The sequence below is a fragment of the Barbatula barbatula genome, assembly GCF_947034865.1.
Source record: "Barbatula barbatula genome assembly, chromosome: 24".
Classification (NCBI taxonomy): Eukaryota; Metazoa; Chordata; class Actinopteri; order Cypriniformes; family Nemacheilidae; genus Barbatula; species Barbatula barbatula.
Genome location: NC_136787.1, coordinates 2,112,965 through 2,132,269, shown reverse-complemented (window position 1 = coordinate 2,132,269; position 19,305 = coordinate 2,112,965). Strand labels below are relative to the sequence as shown.

At 37.3% G+C, this 19,305-nt stretch overlaps 3 protein-coding genes across 9 annotated transcripts; all 3 read left to right on the top strand.

The window, feature by feature from the left end:
- Nucleotides 1-2,392: 2,392 nt before the first annotated feature.
- skor2 (SKI family transcriptional corepressor 2) lies at nucleotides 2,393-13,523 on the top strand. Of its 2 annotated transcripts, XM_079448075.1 has the most exons (10): nucleotides 2,393-2,640; nucleotides 3,386-3,458; nucleotides 6,894-8,736; nucleotides 9,294-9,357; nucleotides 9,567-9,644; nucleotides 11,039-11,104; nucleotides 11,239-11,337; nucleotides 11,714-11,781; nucleotides 12,436-12,498; nucleotides 12,768-13,523. In XM_079448075.1, exons 3-9 carry the CDS (start codon nucleotides 6,925-6,927, stop codon nucleotides 12,493-12,495), a joined length of 2,247 nt encoding a protein of 748 aa, XP_079304201.1. In that variant the 5' UTR covers nucleotides 2,393-2,640; nucleotides 3,386-3,458; nucleotides 6,894-6,924; the 3' UTR covers nucleotides 12,496-12,498; nucleotides 12,768-13,523. The 2 variants fall into 2 exon arrangements, with proteins under 2 accessions (XP_079304201.1, XP_079304200.1); XM_079448074.1 differs by lacking the exons at nucleotides 2,393-2,640; nucleotides 3,386-3,458 and having other exon boundaries at nucleotides 6,900-8,736; nucleotides 11,036-11,104; nucleotides 12,768-13,379.
- A 416-nt stretch (nucleotides 13,524-13,939) lies between these two features.
- On the top strand, nucleotides 13,940-15,619 carry ier3ip1 (immediate early response 3 interacting protein 1). Its single transcript, XM_079448224.1, has 3 exons — nucleotides 13,940-14,086; nucleotides 14,593-14,694; nucleotides 14,887-15,619. The coding sequence occupies exons 1-3, from the start codon at nucleotides 13,996-13,998 to the stop codon at nucleotides 14,940-14,942; spliced, it is 249 nt and encodes an 82-aa protein (XP_079304350.1). The 5' UTR covers nucleotides 13,940-13,995; the 3' UTR covers nucleotides 14,943-15,619.
- Nucleotides 15,620-16,721: 1,102 nt separating this feature from the next.
- On the top strand, nucleotides 16,722-19,294 carry hdhd2 (haloacid dehalogenase-like hydrolase domain containing 2). Of its 6 annotated transcripts, XM_079448222.1 has the most exons (8): nucleotides 16,737-16,784; nucleotides 17,434-17,547; nucleotides 17,769-17,942; nucleotides 18,026-18,234; nucleotides 18,378-18,462; nucleotides 18,560-18,776; nucleotides 18,912-18,975; nucleotides 19,065-19,293. In XM_079448222.1, the coding sequence occupies exons 4-8, from the start codon at nucleotides 18,072-18,074 to the stop codon at nucleotides 19,175-19,177; spliced, it is 642 nt and encodes a 213-aa protein (XP_079304348.1). In that variant the 5' UTR covers nucleotides 16,737-16,784; nucleotides 17,434-17,547; nucleotides 17,769-17,942; nucleotides 18,026-18,071; the 3' UTR covers nucleotides 19,178-19,293. The 6 variants fall into 6 exon arrangements, with proteins under 6 accessions (XP_079304344.1, XP_079304347.1, XP_079304348.1 ...); XM_079448218.1 differs by lacking the exon at nucleotides 17,769-17,942 and having other exon boundaries at nucleotides 16,722-16,784; XM_079448221.1 differs by having other exon boundaries at nucleotides 16,735-16,784; nucleotides 17,434-17,942; nucleotides 19,065-19,294.
- The last annotated feature ends 11 nt before the right edge of the window (nucleotides 19,295-19,305 follow it).

Sequence of the window (19,305 nt, the reverse complement as noted above, 5' to 3'; positions counted from 1 at the left end):
ATTTCAGTACACAAATTGGTAGTGTTTATAATTAAACTACTTCAGGAAAATAAATGCAAATGAAACTATGCTCTGTTCTTTTGAGAGTACTAGCAAACTTAATATCGTATTGTACCACCTTGTATAAACAGATTTTTTCTACTAAATTGTAACTCCGTAATATGCATTCCAGTGCTAAACTGACATACATGAAAACATATACATACCGGATAAAAATTAAGGATATGTCATTTAGACTTGAGATACATTTCTGATACGCATGTAATCTATTTTAATGCCAAGAAAATATGAAAAACAATGCACTGTTGATGATCTGATCACATAACAACAGCTTGTTTATGTGAATGTCAACAATAACAGCTACTGTTTTTATGATTGACACCACTTTAATCCTCTCTGTCATTCCATGATACTTCCAGACGTCATTATTGGATGAAGGCATCATGTGTTTCACGTTGTCATATTTATCCTAACAGAGGTCCATGTGCTGCCTCTGGTGATAAAATGTTGTTGTAGTGAGCAACAGTTCAGGATTTTAAATCACATTAATGCGGATCAATATTGTGTGTTTGTTATTGCTTTTACAGTAGACGTGAAAAGGGAATGGTTACTAAAACAGAAACAAGTGTTGTTTTGCAAAAAAATGAAGTGTGCTAATAGTTGTTTGACTGCCAAGCACTGCCTAATTTTTAAGTAATTTAATCATATTTATGTAACATAGAAAGAATGTGTAATTTTTTTATACACATTGTATCCAAACGGGATATTGGCATCTACAATATGTATCTGTCTTTCTGCCTGTAACTACGGGCCGTCTGACAAACAGTAATAAATGTTTTCCCTCATCAGTCTAGATGATTTGTTATTGTCAGTTAACAATGAGTTGTAAACAATTTAATCTTTGTGTTTCCCTATCTGCGACTATGTGTCACTCTTGAATAAAGCTGGATTAGGGGATTACACAATTAATGCAACTCGACAGACAACAGAGCGATCATCACAACATCATGACATGTATCTCACAGTAAGTCTGAAGTTAGGCTTTTTAAACATAGAACATTGAACCTGAAATCCTTGACTGTTGAACATCTGTATGCATGAGCTGGAAACAAGGTACTTTCATTATTTAATGTTAAAGAAAAGCTAACTCACTGACATCTGTGTTGATTTTGAAAATACGATCAAAGTTGACATCAAGTGGAACAGTTCACTGTGTCAATATGCAGATCCTTAAAAGCACCGATCAATTAATTGACCTCCTAAGCCCCCGTTTGCCAAACTAACGCCAAATCTACTTTGCACAAACAATGGTGATTAAGCGACAGATTAAACCTCCTTATAAATAATAAAGGGCTCTGTTTTCAACACGCTTCCTGTTCCCTTGCCCTAACAGCCACATTAAAAGCTCTTTACAAGTCAGTGGTGAGAGGAAAAGAAAAAGAAGAGCACTTAACGAGCCAGAGAGAGACAGACCGAGATTCTGACCGTTCACATGGTGCAGGCCAGTTTGAAACTGATGCCTGCTGATCAATGAGTCAATGAGGTTGTTAAAGCAAGCCTATCCTAGACTGCTGGAAAGAGCTCATGATGAAGACAATGAAAGGCCTGGCTCTCAACCTGCATAGTAATTAAGGAAGGGAAAGCTAGGTGGGTTTGCGTAACTGGGATCCCCCCGTATTGTCCCCTTGACCTTTGCATCATTTAATGGACAATGCTGACTTAGAGGCTAAGCAATAGTTAGTTTGGTCGATGTATTCACTCATTCATAAGACATTTTACGAGTTTTTAACTGTGGTTTGCACAGTCACTTGGTTGTGAATGACAAAGAAAACAATTCAGTCCAATGAATGACCAGCAATGAAAATGTTTTTTATACTTTATGTCTAGCCTAAGGTGTTTTTGGCATCGCAATTCAACTTCTATTTGCTTTTTGAAGAAAGTTTATGTTTAAAGCAAAAAAATGTTTGCATGATCATTCATGATTATATGATAATGCAAAGATTCACTCTAACTTTATATTTGATTTATTCTTCAAATTGTGAAGTACATGAGATTAGGCTCACCAGTGCAAGTTGTAGTCACGAGTGGTAAGCAATTAATAACCAAATGTTCATTTTTTAGTATGTGAAGTAAACTGTATGTTCTCACTAACCCGCCCACCCCAAAGACGAAAGAAAACCCCAACCCTAAATTTTTAACTAATTTCTATTTGCATAATATTTTTGAATAAAAAGTGTAAAGTTTAAAACGTGTTTGTTTGTACCTTGTAAATATTCCGGAATCAGCAAATGCAAAATAAAAATCTTTCCCTTGCAAAACCTTTTAGAAAGGAAAGATAAGACATGATTTGCCATTATCCATTTGATCATCCCGTAAAAGCCCCTCCTCTCCCGGATTCCTTGGGATGTGAAGTTCAGTGATAGCATGTGCTTCAATGAGCGCCTCTCACAAGCAATGCGTAGCACTTTCGTTTACGCCTCGAGCAGCTGATTCAAAGGAGCAACGCCAGTTCATTGTCACCCACAGAACTGCATTTCCTAAGCCTTGACTTGGATTATCCTGCAGAAGACAAGACGACCAGAAGACGACGAGCGCATCAGAAGAGCTAGAGGCGCGTCGCTTTTACATGGTGCGAACAAGGTAAGCGTACCTGTGATCTTTCAGAGATCAGTAACCTTATGTACAAAGTTGAAAATATTCTGTCAAATGGAACGTAAAGGCTTTTATTGCTGGCTTGCCAGACTCAGCAATGAAGAATTTCAATTCCAACCGCGTGATTAAACGCAGCAGATCGACAGTGGTTGATTGATTAAAACAATATGATGGAATGCCATTTTCTAACTTTCCAACATAGCCCTCGTGTTTTGTCGCTTAAATATTAATGCTTTTAATCATGTTTTTTTTTTCAACAAAATCTAAACGTTTGTGGAAACTTTTTTGGCCTCGACATCACTTTGGAAGTTCTTAAGGGTGTAACGTAAACTTACACGTTAGACAACCATCTAAAGGTTCTACTCGTAAAATGTTTTTGTTACCAGTATTAACAACAGCTATTTATAAATGTGCAGTTTAGATGTAACCTTGTTTGTAACAATTAAATACACAAATTAAAAGCAGAACATTGTTCGGCGTGAAAATGAATTGAGCCCGTGAATTCTTATCTCAGATTGAATGAACGCAGGAGCTTGCAACACCACATCTTCTATGAAATGAACTGTTCAGCATTATCAAGCAGACGTATTCGAAAATATATTTCGTTTTGAAAAAAATGAATGTTTCCAGGGTTACAATACATTTTATTTCAGCACTTACACAAAGCATCAAAATTGTTGATTGTATAATTTATGACTGTTTAACATCAAATTATATTTGGTGACCATTTTAGGGTTGGGCTGATTTTGGAGAGCGTGAACTGAATTCTGCAAGAAAAAAGACGATTCTCCTAAGCATTGAATAAGGTATGTGCCGGCGTACAGTAACATCTATACACACCACAATTGGAATCAAATAAATGACCTTTCTGATCACAGCATCACCTGTGATTCTCCTGATTGTTTAAGTTGTGTTTATGTACTAAAAGGTTGAAATAACTCTAAGTTATTTCCGTGTTACATTTTCTCCTGGAATTTAACTATTTCTGTGGTTTCTGATTATTAGTTTTAAAATTGCAAATGGAAATATTGAAAAGCAATTAATTATGCATGTGTTACAACTAATAGCTTATTGTTCTGCATAAAGACTTAGGTCTCCTGTAAAGTTATGGATGGCACCACACTATCGATTCACAACCCTATTTACATAGTCGATGTCCTCTATATCATCATTCAATCAAGAGATACATCTGATTACCTTGTAAAATAATAAATATATAGTGTACTGGAAGTCAGTTTATGCTTTAAAGGATGTCATACACTGGAGTAATTTCCATTTCTCTTTCACTGTGATCAACGCCGTATAAAGAAAGATGATGCTTAGAAAACCCCCATGTATACTTTTAAAGTAAAAAGCCTGATGGGATGGGTTGGATTTAAATTATATTGCTTGATAAGTCTTTACAGATGAAGTGGTATTTAGTCTTGCAATTTTCTGATAGACCTCCAGCATTAAATAAGGATTATATGTGACAGTGTAGTCAGACCTGTTTAAACAGCAGAGTAGTGTGGGACTTTCTGTTCCAGATAATTATAGGTCAAATAAGAGTCTTCATTGGTACTACCGTAAGGATTTTTTTTATTTTAGTAAACCTGCTTTAGAAATTACAGACGTTTCATTTGTTTAAAAATACAACTGTTTGCCCGGGGTATTTATTTAGATGATGGATTTGGTGTGTAATGGTCTGTTCATAGCTATTAGGTTTCCTCCGTTTTTCTTCAGTATTGACCCTGACAGGTCACATAAGTAATTTTTTAAACGCATGATTAATTTCACAGTATGGTAAACATACATATAGATGACGTTTGATGCATCAAGCAGTCATGGAACATGATTTAGCAAAGGCCTAAATGTTTAGGCTGTTAACTGTTCCGCGTAACTAGCTTACTGATAATCAACTATGGTGTAAATTAAACATAAACATGTGAAATTATCCGTTTATAGTTTTAGTGATAATAAAAAAATTAGTTTTAGTATCATTCCTATTAGTATTATTATTATTATATAGGCTCTATATACACATACCTGCAAATGGGAAGAGAGGAGGTGCGAGTAGTGGGAGACAAAAGCCAACGATGGGATCTAAATGAGGTTTAGAGGGCTGCAGATGGGACCCTCTCTTTCCTGTCTGTCAATTTCATTTCGCTTTCACAAAACACTTGACCTTAAATATTAATTTTATTACCACGACAAAGAAAAAAAGTGGTCACAATTAAGCCTAATATTCGTATTCTAATTAAAGCCACCTGCACCGCTAAATTGGAATAATGCAGATATTTAACAAAACTTGCACCTCGAGTCTTTTGAAGCAAAAAAAAAACATTTAATTGTTATTTTAACAATAATTTTTACTAGGAATATTTTAATGCCATTTTAGCATAATTGTTTTTTTCTATTCAGTTCAATCGGGCAGTAGAATAGGCCCTTTATATAAATTTTATTGATGAGACAGTTTGACGGACAACAATTCATCGCTATGACTAGTTCTGGTCGATTCATGTAAAGCATGTATTACCCTTATAATGATGAAAAAATGACGCGCCGACGTGTTCTCTTTCTCTTGATATATGAATGTGTGGATACTAGGCTCAATATAACCAGACAGTTTCAATGTGTGGTAACGCAGATATTGCTAACAATATGACAAATCATTAAAATGATCTGCTTGACTTTACACATTATAGTACTAAACTGGAAGCCTATAGTTAGTTCGTTATATTTTAAATAAATAGAAAATAATGAACTAAAACAAGATCATCTCTTCAATTGTTGTTAGAATAAATCCCTGAAAAAACGACTTTATATAAATAAAGACTTTTTTATTTTGTGTGTTTTATGACTGTACTATACTGTCAGATTATTCGTTAGGTTAATTTCATGATCGCAATGTATAAACGCGATGTATAATATATCTAAATGGGAGCGGACTTTATCTTTAGAATATTTGCGTGTAACAAGATAATAGGTATAGGCTGAATTAAAACAATATATTAAAGAAAATAATGCTCATTTTATGACACAAACAACATTCATTTATTCGCATGATCCCATGGCGTGAATACAGTCACAACTCTTTTTATCCACGTGTTTAAACCGATTCCACATGGGTGCTTTACGGTTGGTTTTCCCCCTCGTTCAGATATTAGCCCCGCAGCTCCTGTTTGAGCTTCTCTTTAGTGTGTTTGAGTGGCAGTTAGTGAAACGTCATTGGCTCTTCTGAGGGGCAGAGCCACGCCAATCACTCGCATCCATAGCCGAGAATAAGAGCTCGTGGAAGAGATGCTCGGTTGTTCGCTCTTTCACTGGCATTTCTCTATTTCTGGTAACCCGGTGGTGTAGAAAAGGCTGCCGTTATATCGGCCAGTAACGTGCTTGTGTAACATTTCTACAGTTTGCATTTGTGCATGTGGATTACGGGCATGATTTATATTCTGTAGCGTTTGAACGTCTCCGAAAGCGCGCGGAGGTAAGAAAATAAAAACTTTATTATCAAACAGGTTGCGTCCAAAAACGGCACTCTTTTGCTTATCCTTTGGTATCTACTGACATTTTTGCTATAGGTGAAAACAGTAAAAATGTATCGACAGTATTTATTATGATTATTATGTTATTGTTGTTTACATTTCTGCAATGGTGTAGGCTATTCTGTTTGTTAAGAAACGAAACTGCAGGGCTGACATTTGTTTAGATTTTTGAAATAATAATAAACCACAAAGTGCTCAAATAATGTAAAACAAATAACATTATTGCATTTGGATGTTTTTTTTTCGAAACAACAAATTGTGAATATCCCACAGAGCGCTGTGATGCTCAACGACTTTATAATTTTACTTTCATGGCGTTCTCATTAAATCTTTAAATGGACGTTTAAGAGAGTAGCCATTGTTTCCTTTTCTTAACATATATATTATATTAATTTGGCCTTTCTAAATTGTTTCTTTTTTTAAGAGTTTACATTTTTAAATCACGGCTTTTTGGACAATAAATTGTGAAAAAAAAATGTATCTTATATCAGTGATAAAAGTGGGGAAAGCTGGTTTAATTCTCGATTGTTTCCCACTGCTTAATTTTGGTTTATTTAACAAACTGTGCACTAAACTAAAATATTGAATTAGACATGTATGCTCTTTTCACATCTGATTTTTCGAAGAGATGCTGGAGATGGTTAATTGTTTTTTATCTTTCTTTTTTGTATTTTAATTTTTTATTTTACAAAGTAACTTTTTTAAATGTATTTACAGACAAACATCTCCCGTCAGTGGTCTCCAAAGAATGGAAAAGAGTCTTCCACCTGGAGCAGACGACACTGTGATGGCCACCCCACCAAGTTCATTTCAGCAGGAGCCCCTGACACCCCCAAGGTCAAACCACTCTTCTTCCCTCAAGCCCAATCAAGTTGGGCAAGTCCTTCTCTATGGGGTGCCTATCGTCTCACTGGTCATTGACAACCAAGAGCGGTTATGCCTGGCTCAGATTTCCAACACCCTCTTGAAGAACTACAGCTACAACGAGATACATAACCGCCGTGTGGCTCTAGGCATCACTTGCGTACAGTGTACACCTGTACAGCTGGAGATCCTTCGCCGGGCTGGCGCCATGCCCATCTCATCACGGCGCTGTGGCATGATCACCAAGCGAGAAGCAGAGCGACTCTGCAAGTCTTTCCTGGGTGAGAATGCACCACCCAAGCTGCCTGACAACTTTGCCTTTGACGTGACGCATGAATGCGCTTGGGGCTGTCGAGGAAGTTTCATCCCGGCACGCTACAACAGCTCAAGGGCTAAATGCATCAAGTGCTCCTACTGTAATATGTACTTCTCCCCTAACAAATTCATCTTCCACTCACACCGCACACCTGAGGCCAAGTACACACAGCCAGACGCCGCTAACTTCAACTCATGGCGTCGGCACCTTAAATTGACGGACAAAACCCCACAAGATGATTTGATGTTTGCCTGGGAGGATGTAAAAGCCATGTTCAATGGAGGAAGTCGCAAAAGGGCACTTCCTTCCTCTAACTGCTCGCCTATGGGCCTGGGAAAGTCCGTCAGCTCGGTCCTACCCCACATGATTTCCCCGGACCTGACCCAGAAGAGAGGCAGGTATGAGGACGATGATGATTTGGACACCAGCAGCCTCTCGCCCCGTAAAGCCCCCCGTAGTTACCCAGTTATTCCGGTCCCCAGCAAAGGTTTTGGCATGTTGCAGAAATTCCCAACAACATCCCTTTTCCCCAGCCCCTATACTTTTCCTGCATTTGGCCTGTGCCCACAAAAGAAGGACGACAGCGAGGCTACCAATGGACAGAAAAACAGTGGCCTCTCTGGGCTTCTTTGGCCCGGACGCAAGGATGCTTTTTACCCACCTTTCTGCATGTTCTGGCCCCCAAGGGCAACAGGGGGCATTCCAGTACCCACTTACCTTCAACCTCAGCCCAACGCCCTTACCTCCCTCACAGAAAGCCCCTCTCTCAGACAAGCATTTTTAGACTTGTCTGAACAGAGCGATGCAGGGCCTGGCCTGGACAACAACCCCAGATCCAGCCTGTTCGAGACCGACTGCCCAACCTCTGTCACCTCTGATTTGCGACCTGCCTCAGAGGGCTGGCTTAAGCTGCTGGATGCTCCTTCTCTGCAAACGCGCAAGGCTAGTTACCATTCCGCCTTCCGTCCGGTGGTCAAAGACACAGAAAGCATTGCCAAGCTCCACGGCAGCCTTGAGGACTTTGGCCCAGAGAGGCACCTTTCCCCCGGCACCAGCTGCAGCTACCAGAGTGACAGCGGCGAGAGCGACGAGGAACAAGAGGTGGACGTGGAGACAAAACAGGATGAAGAACAGACGGACCTCAGTGGCCGCACAGCGCGGACGTCGCCACAGACGCTGCAGCAGCCGTGCGGACTACACATACGTGGTCTCTCTGACAGCAGCGAAGCGGAGCAGGCCAAAGATCAAGCCTCATTCCAAGCCGTTCCCATCGAGACCTCGGCAGAAGACAAACCCAGCCTCGCTGTCAGTCCACCCGCCATTCTCAAAGTCCCCAGCCCCGTTCACGGCTCACTGGAGGAAAGCGCTGCCAACAAAAATGTAAATATTCCCTCCAGGCACTTTAACTAATTATTTAAATGCAGGCCATAGGTGGGCAGGGATCGTATGCATAACAAGATTGATAGTCTGCGTTCCCTGCAGAAATGAAACATTCTTAGCTCTTTGATCCTTCCTAATAAGCCCAGTCGTGTTTTGTTTAATGGCGACATTATGTTTGCTCCCCTTTGTCACTTCTGCCTATTAGCCTTTTTAATCTTTAACCCTTTGACGCTATGCTAACAGAGGAAACAGACTTGGTGACAGAAAGGCAAATGGGGGTTCTGTAGCAATTAGCCTTAGCGCACAAAGACACGTATACACACAAGATCCGACTAACACGTCGGAGGCGTGTTGATTTATCTAAAGAAACTCAGTAGCACGCCACAGCAAAACAAGCATCAGGATCATATATAAAACATAACAGCATTGTCATTCTCAAGGCTAATCAATTCTGTGCTTTTGGCTGACTGATATATTTTGTTGCTCTATGTTCAACCTTTGGCCTGGTGTTATGAATCAGTTCTAATCAGACATTGTGTGATGTTTTATGGTTTCAGGCTCACAAGAGCAGAGATGATGGGCTGCCGGCCTATGCAACCAAAAACAAAACAGTCATCTCAGGTGAGAAGTGGACCACATTTTGTAATGTCAAACAACTGTAGTACAAATAACTGTAATGTGATTATTGCCTGCGCTGCTAATGTATTTGCATTCCCTACCTGAAAAGAGCACACACAAATCACACATATTTCATAATAATAATAATGCACCTAGATGCATCCTTTGCATTTGAATTCACATTTGATATCTTGTTCTCACATTTCTTTCAGATGACAACAAAGAACAAAGCAGTTTTTTCATCCCAGAGACAGAAACATCCACTCCGGAATACTGGCGAGAGAATCCAAGTAAGAGCACACATCACTTTATCTCCTTTTTACATCCAACACTTACAGCGAGAGGGCTACAAAATAATTTGCGCAACACAGATGGCCCACCCCTGGAAGGATATTAGGATTAATCTAAATCTAAAAGATGCAGAATGGAATACACGCCTGCTGCACTCTTAAAATGGAGCAGCTCTCTCCACAATGACATTGGGAAAATGTGTTCTGTAGGGAGCCATAACAGTTCAGGAAGACAATCAGCTCAACGCTGGGAAGGTGACAATCACCATTTGAACAATATCAAATAGAAATAATTGCCTTTTGCTTGGCAAAATCTTCCATTAGAAAGATCATAGCTTATTGTCTTTTATCTGTCAGACGGACATTAAAAGTGTTTTACAACATCTACGCTGACATTTATATTATCTAGCCGATAATGATCTCCTCATATAACGTATAACATATTTGAAAAAATTACATGAAACAAATTAAATGAAACCACCTTTGCCTGATTGCTAAATGTCTCCAAGGGGCTACAGAGAAACGTGATTAGAACTTCTGATTTTCCAAATAGTCTAAAGGCAGTGTCTTAAAGATAGTTCTGTTTCTTGTGAGAGAAGGAAAAAATAATCTAATTTTCCATTTATATAATGCAAACTGCCTTGGCTTTGACTATTCACGGTTAATTGACTGTCAAACGAGGTTGTTATCCTCAGGCACTGTCTGCAAATTTGCTTGTCAAATGAGACAGAGAGGAGGAGAGCGAGAACAAGACCGCTTTCCAAATGAGGAACGCCTTGTTCGGCTTAAGGAGGCAAGACGGGAAATGAGAAGAGAGAGAGACAGCCAAATGAGGGGAAGATTATACAAACGTGTTGGATCACTTCATTTGAGCCATTTGCCATATAGACACAAAAACACATGCAATTCGAACGTAGCAACTCCTTAGGAATCCAATCAAAACTGTTTGTAACGATTTCACGAATCAGTATTGCAGTGGCATTAATGAAAACGGCAAAATAACAATTTGCTGAATACTTTCACGATATTGGTTTATTGTAAGGGCTGTTCCAATGTGTTAATTTAGCTGAAGTTAAATGTCCTAATCAGATACTGGAAAAATGTTCAGGCAGCCTATATTTTAGTAGAGGCTAAATTATATTATATGTACGTGTGTACAGTAAGTATGGTTTTGCCTAATCACATTAATAGCACATGCATCTTCATCCTTGAACTACATTTTCTATTTCTTATTACAAATAGGACCGATGGGAATTTATTTTTCATAGTCAAAAGTTTAACTGTTATCACACTGACATCTACTGGCCGCAGATGGTACTATAATGGCACGTATTACAATTTATTTAATTTACTGTATATAGCTTTTTCACACTTTCCCTTTTTTTGCTTAGCAGATCATCAAAGTCAAGACCCAACCTCACCTGTAACTCTTAAGAAGGATGTTGAGAGCATGGAAAAAGGTAGATAGAAACTAATTACTAGGTATTGCGAAGATGAAAAATCTATTGCATGAATATTTTTTATAAAAAGCGTGTTAAAATGTACAGCTTAAATATGGGACTAATCTTGATTTATTGTGTAAATTGTCTTGCAGAGGAACTCCAGAAAGTTCTCCTTGAGCAGATAGATTTACGGAGGAGACTGGAGCAAGAGTTTCACGCTCTGAAAGGCAGCTCTCCATTCCCAGTTTTCCGTAAGTTTGCGTTCCTACATCCTGCCATCAAAGCTGTAAAAACATTTTTTTGACAAATCAACCAATAAATCACAATACAACTCCATAATGTCTAAATAGAAAACCAAAACCATATACAATGACAGTGTCAAATGTATAACAATAATTGGGGTTAAATGGGTTTATACTGTACAGTCCAATAATGGACAACGTCATAAATTTGAATACAATTTAGTAACCTGAAATATTTCTTCTTCATTGTTTTGTGTATAATTTCTTTGGTTTAAGATTTAAACTCTTTCTGAATTTTTCTGAATTTCATAAAAATAATATAATCTAAATTAGAACGGCTAAACCTTTAAACCTATAGTAAATTCTGAAACCTGTTGTCTTACAGATAACTTTCAGGACCAAATGAAAAGAGAACTGGCTTACAGGGAAGAGATGGTGCAACAGTTACAGATGGTAAGAATATATAGAATTATGGCAGAATTTCTCATCTTTTTAAATGTGCTAACCAATCAGAAAGCGAACAAATAAATGTAAAGCCCCACTTTACTTAAAATATCAGTTGACACTTTAACATAGCCGATCCAGGTTACAAAACAGAATAATGAAATGCAAGATATAAACAGACAACCAGCAGGATCTCAGTATTCTCAGTCTTTTGTTGTCTAGAACTGGTTCAACATTGTATAGCAGAAGACATAAATCACATGTGCATCTGTGTTTTAACACATGGATGATGCTGGCAGACTGCTCTTGTGTGTTCTTTCATTTCAACATCATCAGTCAAGCCAGACAGATATCATATATGAGAGAATATAACATGACAGATTGAAGGCTAAACTATTAGGATACAAACACAGTGGATTTCAAGAAGCATGGATCTCATTTTCCTGAAACGAAGCATTACTTTTTCTCTTGGCATGCTGTAGATATTTACGCAGTAAGGTAGACGTTTTAGTAGTCCCTGACATGCAAATTTAAGGTGACCTCTGTTTGTGCTGCCTATACAGTATATACTTTGGGCTTTTGTGTTAAGCATAGTATTGTTGTACAGTGTATATTGTGTATATATTCTGGACTGTTTATGAATCCTATAATGTTCATTTGTAGATTCCATATGCAAACATCATTAGAAAAGAAAAGGTTGGGACACATCTTAACAAAAGCTAAATGGTAAGTATCAAAATTATTTATTTCAACCATGATTAATTTCCTGTTGACTTTATTATGATGTTTTGTTAAATATTTTGCATTTATTCAAATTATACAAGCGCTATAAACAACAACAAAATTAAATTAAACTAAATGGATTTTAAATGTTACGAAGCACATTGTACTTTTTCAATAACGTTTTTGATATTTGCATGTTTAAATACTGTGTAAAAACTCATTGAGCTACTTACCATATTTAATGGTAATTAACATGTTATGTATTACTGCAGGTTACATCCTGTGAAATGAAATCAACAATTCTGGCCGTACCATCCAGCTCTTTATGATTCATTAAGCACAACAGAAGAAACCTTTTAGTGCACCACAAGCTGCGGCCACATCAAGCAATGTCCATCTCGGCAAATAAACCAAATGACACATCAATCTACTGATATACAGTACAATTTTATGCATCTACCAATGATTTATAATTTATTTGTCATATGCCCTGTACAGAAACCCCATTTTGGTTATTTATTCATTTTAGTGTTATTTATTGTTTATTTAAGTATATTTATTGTTAATATGTTTACATTTGTTTAAGTCATTGTTTATATACTCATGAATTCACTTATTTATTGATAACAAAAACTGTACAATAAAATTAGCGATAGGTTGTAAATGTACAAAAATTAGTTTGTGGGGGGGATGGGGGGTGTCTAAGAGCAATATGACAGTGTGTAAACCTCTCTTGTTTTGCTTGTTTAAACACATCATTGATATTGACATTTACAAGTAAAAAAAATCAAAGTAATTAACTGTTCATGCAAATGTATTTACATATGTTCTTGTAGTTTATCTACTATTTATGTGGATAATTAAAGTCTATAATATAAAACCTATTTAATGGCTGATTGTTATTATTATTTTAAGAAAGTGTCAAATATTATTTTTCAAATTGGAAAAACAAATGAGGTAAATGGACTGTTGGCCATGAATAGGCTGCTGTATATGATTAGCTTAAAAATAAAAATGAACACTGATATAATAAACATTGATTGAATGTTCTTTCTAATACGTCAAAAACTAAACATATGAAGAGTTTGATTTACACAATGAGAAAACTCCGTTTTTAAACATTTTCCCAAATCCCGTTTTTTATTAGGCCTAGGTTATCATGTTTTTATTGTGTTTGTTAGGTGTATTTTGTTTTTGGCGTAAATCAAAACCAACCAACTGCAGTTTGATTGACATTAATTGGAATGCACAATAAAAACATGACGAGTTGTCTAATTTTAGAACCAAACTCTTCATATAGTGCACATAAGTACACGTCAATTAGTATGACATAAAATAGGACAATTTACAGATACGTTTGTCTGTAAATGAGTTACGTTTTAATATCAACTTTAAGATGTCCAAACGGCACATCAAACGTCAATCAAACCTAGGCGGCGCGCTTGTGACGTCACTACCACGCGACACACTTCACTGGTACGTCACCGCAGTAGTGCCAACATGGCGTTCACACTGTACGCACTGATACAAACAGTGATATTATTCACCAATGCCATCGCTGTTCTCCACGAAGAGAGGTTTCTTAGTAAAAGTAAGTTCGTATCAGTTCATTTTAATTCGATTTTGAAGACAAAGGCAGCTCTGTCGCGCGCGCATAATGGCAGTGTTTACCTCTAGCTGTGCTTAAAGCTGTGGAAAGAACGAGTTATTTGGTTCATTATATTTGGTTAATTATTAGGTAGGCTTTTACCAGCAAAACACGCAAGTCTTATGTGAATAAAATGAGCTGGTTGTTTGTCACTGGTTTAAAAAATTGTTTTCTAAAAGGTTCTTAATGGGTTTTAAAGACACGTTTATAAAGGTGTTCTTCACAAGGATACGCTTGTAGTTGAAAATATCTTGATGAATTGGACTTCCATAGTCCATTACAAAGACCCTTCTGTGGATGTTCTTTATAGAATAATACAGCCTGACAAAGAAAGACTTTGTTATTAAGGGTCGTTTGTGTACAACAACGTTTTAACAGTAAGACTAGCAATTGTTGCACGAGTCATTATCACATAGGGCTCTTTAACTAACGCATACACAATTTTCCAGTTGGTTGGGGAGCAGAGCAAGGTATTGGAGGGTTTGGAGATGAACCTGGGATTAAAGCACAACTTCTTAACCTTATCCGTTCTGTTAGGACTGTCATGAGAGGTATGTTCACAATGGTCCTGTCACCAAGGCTCTATGATTGATTTCCCATTTCCAGGTCATGGTTAATGAATAATGTTCCGTACTTAGTTTTTTTGCACTGAGTTACTCTTTATGCAGTTTCTTGATGCAATATGTTATGTCTGTTAACACAGTATTCTGAGCAGTAACATGTTTTCCGGTTTCCTTCCACAGTGCCTTTGATTGCAGTAAATTCAGTGTGTATCGTCTTACTATTGTTGTTTGGATGAAGATGTAATGAACTGCAATGGAACAAGATCTAATGTGGAATGCTATGCACATGGTCAATAGAAAATTGACCAAAGATTTGGTAACTCGTTATGTTTCATGTTCGATATCAGTTTCTGTAAAGTCTCTGGATTTTTTCTTATTAAAAGTACCTTTTATTTGCATGTCGTAACATGAATTGCTGTTATAAACAATGTTATAAAAGGACCTGTGTTTTTCTGAATGCGCTAATTTTGTCCGGTATCTCTAGTGATGGGTGAGTTCTCTAGCATTCATGTATTTCTGACATTAAGCAACTTTCATATCAGTCAGATTTCATCTGTTAAACTCAGTTTTTTGGCTTCTACAAATGTTAAGATTTTCCAACATTCTGTATGAAAACATCTTAAAATGTTCAAGTTATAGTTTTACAAGCTGACGTATGACTAGAAGTATACTGGACCAACACTGCTCTTTTAGCATGGACAAAAAGATCTTAAAATGTGTCTAAAAAACTTGAGACGTTTACGGATGTTTGACCAAAGCAGCAACACATTGTGAGCCAGTCAACACATTTAACATGATTTATTTTCTGATTTTAATAAAGTCAATGTGTTTTTCCAATAATGTCTTCAACTTTTCTTTGTATGTTTGTATACTATAATTTGCCCTCTGTAGTTGGTCAACAGGTAAAAATTGCATTTAACGGCCCACTCCACCCCCTACTACCGATGCACTATGGCAGCTGACACGGGGCAAACATGTTGTCACTTATTGGCTTCTTTGCCGAAGGACATAACATATTTACAAACGTGCAGCTTGTAGAGCAGTTTGTCCGTTTAGGGATGCTTAAGAAACAACATGGTGAATTCCATGTAAGGGTACCCGTGCTGTATGTAAATAGAATGATACTTCCAGATACTACACAAAGCACATATAAAGCATGCGTTCCCCAAACTCAGTACTGGAGGGCCACGGTCTTGCAGAGTTTAGCTAATGCAGGTAATTAAAAGATACCAGGCATAGTAATGTACAGGCACATGTGTAGATGCCGGTTGGAGCTAAACTTTGCAGGACTGGGGCCCCTCTAAATTAAAGCAAGCAAACGGTTTAACTTGTTTTGAAGAGATCAGTTTAATATTGGACATGATGTATTTGGTTCAGTGATCACAACCATATGGAGTCCATTAACAATAGATTAATGCATTAGGGTAAGACCTTTTTATTAACAGTAGCCCAGACCACAGATAATACGCTGAATTACAACCATATGTTTAGTATTGAGATTACAAACTAACCCTTTTATAATCTACGCTTAATGGTTAGTACAGTAGATGGTATTTTTTGGGGGGCTTTATAACCACGGCAGAGAAGAATCGTGACTTGAGTTGTTGCCAATTTCTAATTTTTACATTCCTAATTTTTACATTCCTATTACTCAAGTATTACGTTCCTCATTACCCAATATTTAGTGATTGTATTATATGAAGTGATTGAAGAAATAATATTAGTGAGCTCATTTCTAGCGAGATCTCCGACTTTGGTAAAACTGTGAGATAATGCTGTAAATGCAATTTAATCTGCTATTAACATCAAAGCATGTTTTTATTCCTAGAGTGAATAATCTGTGTCATAGACAACCCTCTTAAATGATTATAAACTTTTATAGTGAGCAAAAGCACTTGTCATTTTATTAAAATAATCTTGCCTTAAATGGAATATAAACTGCTTGAGGTTAAAAAAAGAATGTACAGACTCTTACGGTAACGTGCCACGAAAATACAATCTCGACAGGCATTACTTGGGACATCAAATGCAAGACAGAGCCACCGAAAGACCCCAGCAGGAAGGAAGTGTATTTTAAGGTATTTTAAATGGGTTTTTGTTGAAATATTTCTCGTTCGGTCAAATGTATTATGCACACGTGTATTTAATATGCAAATGTGTTAATGTATGTTTGAAACGAAAAACAAAGTTGTGCGTTATTTGTTTGTAGTTTTGACAGAACCGTGCAGATGCAGATAAAGCCTTAACACTGATATCCGTTTCCGGTGATCAAAGTCCGCAAAATTCCTTTCTGTGTATTTGAATGTTTTTTAAACCGCTGATCATTGTATTATGGGGTGATTTTAGTCGATCTGATTTATGTTATCCAAAGGGCCTTTTTCTTTGGCTGCTTGTTTAAATAAATATGGTGTTTTCAAATCCTTAAAATTGTGTCACATACAGATGATGAGATAATGTGTTTTTTTGGAAGCGAGTCATTGTGTTTAATCCGGATTTAACGCTATAAAAAGAGCATTTATTGCACAGAACTGTAGAGCTTTTTTTTCCTTTGTCATTCTTTGGTTTCATTTCAGCTTCAGATCTGTTGATCAAGTATTGTTCTGACTGACAAACAGTATTAGTGTAATATTTATAGTTTATAACATGCTGGCTAAAAATGTCTGGCATGGCTCATTTTCAAATCATTGTTTTAAAGTCGTTTCATGTCATTTGTTTCTTTTTTCATAGAGTTTATGAAGTGATGGCGACTCGCCGCAGACTGAAGGCAGTTCTCATTGACCTGAGCGGTACTCTGCTCATTGAGGATGCTGCAGTTCCCGGGGCGCAGGAGGCTTTAGCCCGGTCTCTATACATTTTTAACAACATACATAAACATTTACCTAATTTTGCAGCGTTCACATTAAGTAAAAGCAAGTTTAGGGTCACTGGACAGTTTTAAAAACACTTAGTGTTACCAACACAAATTTGTTTCATTCAGGCATGGACAATAACCATGATGAAAATAATCATGCAACTTAAATTGATGTTGTTATTGTTGATGATGCTATTGTGAATTCCTACAGCCACATTTTACCACCCCATCCCTTCAACCACGTGCCAAATTGTGCATATTGACTACCAGACAGAGACTGCTGATTATTTTAGAAAAAGAGGCTGTCAGACCTGAATCTGTTTGCCATTTACAGAGCAGTATAAGGCAGTCACTGAGATAGTTCTGGGAGTTGGACATTTTACATGTGCGTGTTCAGCACCTATATATATTTATATGTAGCACCTATTTTTACATAAATTATTTGTATTTGTATAAATTGTAATTCAGATTAAGACAGGCTCCAGTTACTGTGAAATTTGTAACCAACACCACAATGGAATGCAAGAGGACCCTTTTTGAGCGACTGCGCCGGTTGAACTTTGACCTCCAAGAGCAGGAGATTTTTACCTCACTCACTGCAGCCCGTAATCTACTGGAGCAGAGAGCAGTGCGTCCCCTACTGCTGGTGGAAGATAGTGCTTTAGAGGATTTCACAGGTGACCTGAACACCTTGGACTTTTCTGCTGTTATTTTATTGTAGTTTCTCTTTGACAAAAACTCATTCAAGTTTATAAAGAAATTCCTTCTAAAGTGTTGTTACGCACAGTATCTCATCTAGTATGTTGCTTTCATGCTGCAGGTTTGGAAACGTCGGATCCTAATGCAGTCGTGATAGGTTTAGCACCTGACCACTTCAACTACCAGACACTCAACAAAGCTTTCCAGTAAGAACCCAAAACTCCCATATACCACATGCCTTGTTTTAAGAGTTCAAATATTTGAACAAACTGGTCCAAAGATTGTTCCTTTGTTTTTAATCAGGTTAATTTTAGAGGGTGCTCCTCTCATTGCGATCCATAAAGCACGTTACTACAAAAGGAAAGATGGGTTGGCTTTAGGGCCGGGCCCATTTGTGACGGGTCTTGAGTATGCCACTGACACCCGGGCCACAGTGGTGGGTAAACCAGAGAAAGCTTTTTTCCTGGAGGCTTTACGAGATCTGAACTGCTCACCAGATGAGGCTGTGATGATAGGAGACGTGAGTATGATATCGACCTAAAATGGCTGTAACAATCGAGCAAAGATTAAATGCAGGTCATGTTTCAAAGAAAATGAAGGGCTGAGATTTTTTCTTTTGAGACCTGCTAAACCACACAAAACATGTTTTGTACAGGATGCCAGAGATGATGTTGGTGGGGCACAGAACACAGGGATGCTGGGAATTTTAGTGAAAACTGGTAGGCAATAGAATATAAATCTTCATTTGCTTCACCCTCATTCAGGATATAGTTTTTACTTTTGATAAATAATAGTCATTATCTTTCAGGTAAATATAGACATGGTGATGAAGATAAAATTAAACCCCCACCTCACCTGACTTGTGACACCTTTCCAGACGCTGTCAATCATATACTGGAGCATCTCATAGAACCAAAATAATCTAAAAATTTAATCAAAGTGCTTTATAGTTAAATCATTGTTTGACTGTCTGTTGTCTACATTACAGTTGGCTTATAATTGTCATCTGAAAATATATAATAAATTTGTTTCAGTATATTCTTCTGTTA